General features: G+C 33.6%; 1 protein-coding gene across 4 annotated transcripts in view; it reads left to right on the plus strand.

Moving 5' to 3' along the window:
• Positions 1-3,570, plus strand: part of LOC107739650 (nuclear receptor subfamily 2 group C member 2-like) — a 26,174-nt gene extending 22,604 nt beyond the window's left edge. For 3 of the 4 annotated variants that reach the window (XM_016551812.1, XM_016551814.1, XM_016551815.1), the window contains 6 exons: positions 62-236; positions 1,528-1,649; positions 1,737-1,876; positions 2,203-2,343; positions 2,468-2,573; positions 3,152-3,570. In XM_016551812.1, coding sequence (XP_016407298.1) covers positions 62-236; positions 1,528-1,649; positions 1,737-1,876; positions 2,203-2,343; positions 2,468-2,573; positions 3,152-3,326 — 859 coding nt within the window. In that variant the 3' untranslated portion in view covers positions 3,327-3,570. The remainder of the gene's footprint in view (positions 1-61; positions 237-1,527; positions 1,650-1,736; positions 1,877-2,202; positions 2,344-2,467; positions 2,574-3,151) is intronic. The other variant, XM_016551813.1, reaches the window with a different exon arrangement.
• The last annotated feature ends 5,050 nt before the right edge of the window (positions 3,571-8,620 follow it).

The raw sequence follows: 8,620 nt of genomic DNA on the forward strand, positions 1-8,620 counted from the left end.
AATATATATATATATATATATTTTGTAATTGTTTCTGAGTGTGATGTCTTTGGTGTTGCAGTGCCTTTGACACGCTAGCTAAAGCTCTGAACCCCAGTGAGGTGGTGGAGGGCCAGAGCTTGTCAGAGGTGGATGGGGTGGGTGGAGCTACAATACAGGTGATCAGCAGGGATCAAATCTCACCACTCATAGAAGTTGAGGGACCTCTGCTTACTGACACACACATCAGCTTTAAGGTGTGTACATGACATTCTTATACTCTTGCAAAAGCTTTGAAGTCAACATGAAATAAAAGAAAAAGAAAAAATCTTTTATGCTGCTGTTGTAGAGTGGACGTCTAAGTGCTGTTATTTATTATTGATTAGCATTAATGTAATAAAGTTACAACAACAAGCATAAATAACAAAAAAAAAATGTGGATAAAGTGTTGCATTGGTCCATGTGGTGGTGCTCTTGAGGGTGAATCCACATTCTGGTCTAGATGTCTCCTCAAAAGTGGGTGACGGTAGCATTTTAAGACAGAAGTAATCTTCCACAATCCACTGCAAATTTACATTCAGATCTCACTCATTTTCCAGGCTGACCCACTTTTCACCATCCATTAAATTCCTGATGGATTATATCAAGTATTGCCCTACATTGTTTTATCTCATTAAATAACAGTTAACTCTGAAATGTCACAAAATGGGTTGTGAAAGCCATTTGAGTTTATTGAGTTTTAATGTACAGTGGGGGTCAAACGTTTAGAATAATTAAGATTTTTAATGTTGTTGAAAGAAGTCTCTTCTGCTTACAAAGGCTGCATTTATTTGATTACAAATACAGTAAAAACAATTTAAAATAACTGTTTTCTATTTGAATATATTTTAAAATGTCATTTATTGCTGTGATCAAAGCTGAATTTTCAGCATCATTACTCCAGTCTTCATTGTCACACGATCCTTCAGAAATCACTTCAATATGCTGATTTGCTGCTCAAGTGACTTTTCTTATTATAATTAATGTTGAAGTTGAATAATTAGCCATAAAGTGGGGTGTTAGAATAGTCTTTTTTAGTATTCCTTATATAAATTTCACATGAATATAGTTGATATTGGGTAATATAATAACAATTGTAATATTGAGACAATTTATATTCAGTAAATCATTGATTTAACTGTATTTCACGTTGTTGAATGAAAATACAAAATAAGTGAATTGATATGAATAAATTACACTGTTATCTGTAGAGTTACAAATCTATATTTGTAATTATAACTGTAGGTATTGTTTCCTAATTGAAGAATATTGTAACACTCTTTGAAGCTGCTTCAAAATAATTTGTATTGTATAAAGCACAGTATAAATAAACATGACTTGATATAGCATGTGTGAAAATATAATGTTGCTTAATTGCAGCTGTTGATATCAGTAATTAGACAAAAGTTAAGAGTTTGTAAAGATAAAATACAGTAATTTTTTGTGTGTGTTTTACTATTCTAAATAATAGAAGAGAGTCTTAAGTGTGTGATTATTTTCTCTCTGTAGTTGACGATGCCAAGCCCAATGCCCGAGTATCTGAATGTGCATTATATCTGTGAGTCTGCATCACGCCTGCTCTTCCTCTCCATGCACTGGGCGCGCTCTATTCCAGCCTTTCTTGCTCTCGGGTGAGATCTCTGTTGTGGGGTTTCTCTCTGTACTTCTGCATGCTATCTCTCTAGAGTATGTCAGTTTCTGTCTCTCTGTACGTGTAGGCAGGAATGTAACACAGCTCTGGTGCGAGTGTACTGGAATGAGTTGTTTATTCTGGGTCTGGCACAGTGCGCTCAGATCATGAGTCTGTCCACCATCCTCGCTGCCATCGTCAATCATCTGCAGTCCAGTATCCAGGACGGTAATGGCACAGCTAAACATCAAGTCTGACATCCACAATGTTTACAGAGTGTACTTTCTGCTGGAGACTAGAGATATTATACAATAAAACAGTTACACAGAGTCTGCATCCAAAAAAGACAAAGCGACAGTAGGAACCTTCAAACTGCTAAATTTAAGGATTTCTTTATAAAGATTATTTTTTAAAAATTTTAATGATGAAAACATCTCCAATTCTCCAATATCAAAAATTGTTGATGTTGGAAGCATTGCTAGAACAAATAACCTCTGATGTAACTGTAGTGTTGTCATTAGTCTTTAATTAACTAACAACTGATCTCCTCTCAGTAGACAAGCTATCGAGTGAACGCATTAAACTAGTCATGGAGCACATATGGAAGCTGCAGGAGTTCTGCAACAGCATGGCAAAGCTGCAGACAGACGGATATGAATATGCCTACCTAAAAGCCATTGTCTTGTTCAGTCCAGGTACACATGCCAACAGCTTTACACAATTAAATTCCTCAGAGAAGGCCAGAATGTTGCATTTGGGTGATTGAAAAAGTTGTAGTAAAACAGAAGTAAACTCACAACTGATTCATTTATTCACAAGATCATCCAGGTTTGAGTAGCTGTAGTCAAATTGAAAAGTTCCAGGAAAAAGCGCAGATGGAACTCCAGGACTATGTGCAAAAGACTTATCCCGATGATACCTACAGGTCTGTTCCATACTAAAGTAATACTCTGGGTGAAATGCATCATAGTCTCGATCAACAGCATTTGTGGCATGCTGTCATGCTGTTTAAGGAAAAACATGTTTGCAGTGTCCTGGTGGGAATTTAGAATGCAAACGGCAAGCAACTAAGCAACTGCATCTTAAAATATGCAGTTCACACTGTTTTGCGTCTATGGCCTTAATAACTTTCAGGTCCTGTGCCATCCAAGAAACTACCGTTGAGATGAATGGGAATGCTAACGAATTGCTTGCTGCAGGTATTCTTGACCTCCTTCGACACAAGTGTCCGTAAAGTATTGTTTCCATGAAGCAAAACTCACCCACAAGAATTACACTTCTAACGAACAACCAGAAGTTGTATATTCTCAGATAAAGTATAAGAAAACTGTAAACTTCACTGCTTTTAAATTCTCTGGCCCTAAGTATATTTATGATTTTTTTTTCGGTGGTTACTGACAACATGCCTCATTTGCTGTTCACAGAACTGTGGTTATATTGCATTTAGTTGTTAATTGGCTGATTTGCTAATGTCCTTTCATTAATTGCTCATTGATGTGGCAGGTTGGCCCGAATCCTGCTGCGTTTACCAGCGTTGCGGTTGATGAGTTCCAGTATAACTGAAGAGCTGTTTTTTACCGGCCTTATTGGAAATGTACCGATCGACAGTATCATCCCATATATCCTTAAAATGGAGACTGCAGACTACAACAGCCAAATCACAAGTCCCTCTGTGTGATCGCACTTTGACTGTCATTTCATTTTGACCTTGAGACTGAAGTCATGCAAGTCCCATCATCCCTTGCCCTCACGGGGACTCAAATATGTCACAATATATTGAACCGACCAACAAGCTCTACCTCAAGAGGAGCTGCAACAGTGAAAGCCTTTCGGTATGTGACCATTACCCTAGAAATATTGTGTTGTAGTTTACAGAGAGATGCATTATGGGACTTTCAGTTCCAATGACAGGACATTTGCCTAGAAAATTAAACAAAGGCCTTTCTTTTTGTAAACCCTTATTTAAAAACACTTGAGCACTTCATGATGATTCCAATGGAAACAGTCCAAGACAAAATTTTTACATCCTCAAATTCTCCTAATAATTTTTTTATTACCTATGAGCAATGATCTTTTCCAAAGGAAGACGTGATTCTTGATTGAATGTAGCAGTTGATATCAAGGCAGTTTTCTTCTGAATCTCTGGATCCCTGAATCTCTACTTGTTCATTTTTCTCATCGATAAAGCAGTTGAGTAGAAAGCAAATTTTCTGTGTCCCACAGATCGTGTACTTGTACTGTCACTTCTGTCGTCATGACAATCAACCTCCTTCTCCTCAATATCATATTTTACCTTCAAACTCATGTATTTATTTCATTGAGTCTAACTCTATAGTTCATACAAATGTAGATAATCTGATTTGCTTGGTTTAAAAAAAAAAAAAATCTTATTAAATGATATATAGAAAGTATTTGATCTGTATCTTTATAGCATTTGACTGCTGCTGCAATGTACAAAAGGTGTCATTTTCAGATGTAATATATCCACAATTGTGATGGTTTAATGCACTTAGATTACTAATTAGCTTTTAATTTGCAGATATGTGCACAGATAGTTTATAAGTTAATTTTTAATGTCTCATTTTGTCCTAATTGTAAGAAAAGTATTGACATGCACTTATTTATGTGATTTTCCCACCCAAACAAATATTTACATAGGCTGTATTTATTTGGGTTTAAAATTAGTAGTTCGGAGGAAAGAAAAAAAAAAAAAGTAAATATACTTGAACTTCCAGACTTTGGTATTGGTTAGCCACATTGTTTTTTACGTCCCAACGAACTATAATATGATAAACCACACACACCCACTGTAACATGGGAAAGCATGCCAAGTCATAAGTGAACTGAGCAGAAGCTAATTACATTTCAATAGGATTTTTGTTTGGAATTACCAGCTGTGCAACTGTGCAGTCTGCTTATGATCTGTACAAAATGTGCCTCATATATTTGAAAACCTACAAACTAACTCACAAAACTGGTGGTTTTGTATTTGCATGCGTGCTTCATTTATGCAACGAGCATCTTGTTGTTAGATGTTTGAGTGAATTTCATCAATTTCTTGTTAAACAAGAAAAAAAAAAGTTTCAATGACTATTACCATTGTTACACACATTACTGTAAAGCGATGGCTGTTGAATAGATGTCCATTGGCAAATATGTAGATTATATTCGAAAGAATATTCACTTCTCCATGCAAATGAACATACAAACATTGACATCAACCTTAATCATCAGCAATGTCAAAATTATTCTTTATAGAAATTGCTTAAACCCTGCTTTACAGTTTGAACCTCTGTTACAGAAGAGGTTTCTGTTTCCCATAAATGTTCTATTGTATAAGGTTTATTGTTGTTTTAGAATTCTTTCAGAAATCATCTCTACTTGGTCTCAGTGATTTTGTCAAAAAACCCTAGTTGCTTTTTCAAAAACACCCCCCCACAAACTGTTTTATATGGTTTTAACACCGACAGGAAGGTATTTTAAACAAAATTGTGTACGTATTTTAAAATGCCTAATGTTTTTGGTTTCAGTCTGTAAGTGACTGGTTTATAGGTGTTGTAATGCTATGTTGTAATTCTAGTCATTTCTGTTTTCATCTGTCTGTGAGACAATAAGAAAGCTGTGCATGAACTGTCCTTTAAATTGTATTAAATTCTATACTGATGTGGAGTTTATATATTGTGCCGTGAAAACACACACACACACACACACACACACATATATATATATATATATATATATATATACAGTACATTCAGAATGTACTCGGACCCCTTCATTTCTTTTCTTTTTCTTTTTACTGTTTGTTATGCTGTAACCTTATGCAGCATTTAAAAGAAGACTATTTATTCAGTAATGTTATCATTCATGGTATATGAAAGATGTAAGAAAAAGCTAAGAATTTTCTTTTTTTCTTTTCTTTTTTCTTTTTTTTTTTTTGAAGAAAGTTTTATAAAAAGATAAAATACTACATAGAATCCTAAATCATACACTGTAAAAAATGAATCATGGGTCTTGTAATTTTCATTAAAAAAATTAAGGTGATAATTAAAAATATTGTGTATATTTCATTAAAGAAATTGTGATTCAGTGTTGTATAGAAAATATTGAGGACTTTTTACTAATAAAACCAAGAGATGTGTTTTCCTCATTTTTTTTAAAGGAAACGTAAGCAGTTTGGGGGCTTGAATTGAGGAACTGATTAAACTAAAAAAAATTAAGGAAAGAAGGCTACCTATTTATTTTAAGAGAATTGGCTAAATTTTGCAGTTTTATTTTAGAGGTGATTGTTAGTTCCCAGCATGCTTTGCACATGGCTGGATATGGAGAGTAAATTTTGAAATTAAATGCTATTTTATGTGTTTTTGAGTGAAGGTCAACATCTTTTAATGTTTAATATTCAGTTATGTTTGACATTTGAAAGAGTTTCTGTTACATTGAAGTTTCCATTGTACAGTGCATTCGTTACCATTGTGCAGAAGAGTAGAGCTTATGGTTATGGATACTATACTCCTCTAAGGCATTAAGCCTCGTTCAATGAGCAAAATGAGATTTGCTAGTACAGTACTTTACAGTATTTCTCAAGTATTTTTCTACTTGAGCTGTTTTAAATGTACAAAATAACTGAAAGTCAAATACAAACAAACCTCACTCAAAATCACAGACTTTTGAGAATCAACTTAAAATAAATGAGCACATTTCACTAATTATATTAAATTCATTATGTCATAGATTAATTAATTTAGGAGATTTCACATGATTTATTCAGGTAGATTCCATTAAAAAATCAAGCGCTTTGCACATGGCTGGATATGGAGAGTAAATTTTGAAATTAAATGCTATTTTATGTGTTTTTGAGTGAAGGTCAACATCTTTTAATGTTTAATATTCAGTTATGTTTGACATTTGAAAGAGTTTCTGTTACATTGAAGTTTCCATTGCACAGTGCAATCGTTACCATTGTGCAGAAGAGTAGAGCTTATGGTTATGGATACTATACTCCTCTAAGGCATTAAGCCTCGTTCAATGAGCAAAATGAGATTTGCTAGTACAGTACTTTACAGTATTTCTCAAGTATTTTTCTACTTGAGCTGTTTTAAATGTACAAAATAACTGAAAGTCAAATACAAACAAACCTCACTCAAAATCACAGACTTTTGAGAATCAACTTAAAATAAATGAGCACATTTCACTAATTATATTAAATTCATTATGTCATAGATTAATTAATTTAGGAGATTTCACATGATTTATTCAGGTAGATTCCATTAAAAAAAATCAAGCCTGTAATAACTACTCAAAAATATTATGTGTAATATTGTTACCATAATTTTTTTTAAGTAAATAGCTCGTTCCATTTTTTACAGTGTAGTAAACTGAGCCAATTCATTTTAAATGTGTTATTAGTATCGAAATTTCGAGACCCCAGCTGAAATGGTACTCTAAAAGGGGGCTTCTCCCCCTAGTGAGCATTTTCAAGTGACATATTACAAAATTTACTGTAATTTATAATCCAAACTTTCTAATCTTGAAACACATATAGTTGAAAAGGTCTGAGTCTCAAGGTTCCATATTTGGTGGTTATTTTGTGATAGAAAGAATATTGAGACAGAAATGTATAAATTTGTGACAGGAAAATGCATAAAAATAAATAAATAAATTGTCACCCGGTGTCTATTTTTGGTACAACACCTACACAAAATCTCACAGGAACCTCAACTGATGTGACATCAACTTTAAATTTGGATCATAACTTATTTATACTAATGGCTTTAATTTTATAGCAATTTATATATTCCAAAATGTTTGTAAAATAGTTGTTTTATATCAAATAAAAAATATACAGTACATTTTCTTTACAGTAAACTTGAACTTCTATAGCGTTTATACATTTTCATTTTTAAAATGCTTTCACATTACTGCTGATGGTCTTTTTTAAAAAGAGACCAATCTTAGGTCCGTATTCCAAAGCATACATGAGAGAGAGAAAAAGGTTGCTAAAGCTAATATACTAATCCTATAGGCCGTGTTAAGATTTAAAGTGCAATTAGGTAACTAGATACAACTTATGTAAAAAAAAAAAAAAAAAAAAAAAAAAAAAAAAGGAGATGAAAAAAGAATAAGAAAAAAAAACTCAGTGAGGAACAACAATGTTGCTTTGCTTCATAAAAGCAATCTGGAACTTTAAGAGCCATCTTCAGTCCACACTGCACGTTGACCAGCGGCTACAGTTTAGCTCTAGCATCAATGTCCTGCTTAACCAACGCCTCGTTGATGTGAAGTCTGTTGTCCTTCAAGTAACGAGAGTCCTTCGTAGCTCACCACATCATGTCCGTAAAGATCTGCATGGTAATGCGCATGATTATATTACGGGGCGTTCCAACAGATCTCCTTTGTCCCAGACGGTTGTAGTCAAGTCGCCTTTATTTATATAGCGCTTTATACAATACAGATTGTCAAAGCAGCTTTACAGTGTTAAACAGGAAAAACGTGTTCTGATAATGCAGGAGGACAATAGAAAACAGTCAGTTTATCAGTTAAAGTCAGTTCATTATTGATTCAGCGATGTCATCGTCCAGCTCAGTTCAGTTCTCTTCCAATAGTGTCTGTGCAGTCAAGTCAACAATGTTGCCAGAAAGGCACTGGCTCCCTATTAAACATCGTATACTTTGTTTTTGTGATTTACATCAGTTAAATTTGTATAAAATACACTATATATTTTTGTGTCAGTACATTAATGGCACATTTGAGCAGCATTAGTAAACTGTGTAAATATAAACAAATGCCAAATCACATGCAGGTTTTTTTAGACCGGAGACCATAATCGTGATAATAATATTATAATAATTTATTTTATTATTATATTAAACGTCCAGTTTTTCTTTCAATAATGTTTTTTAAAGTTTTGCAAGAATTTCGTGATACTAAACTTTTTATTAGTTGTCATAGCAAGTGATTTTAAAAGTAGGATGG

The sequence above is a fragment of the Sinocyclocheilus rhinocerous genome, unplaced genomic scaffold (genome assembly GCF_001515625.1).
Source record: "Sinocyclocheilus rhinocerous isolate Xijiao unplaced genomic scaffold, SAMN03320098_v1.1 scaffold435, whole genome shotgun sequence".
Classification (NCBI taxonomy): Eukaryota; Metazoa; Chordata; class Actinopteri; order Cypriniformes; family Cyprinidae; genus Sinocyclocheilus; species Sinocyclocheilus rhinocerous.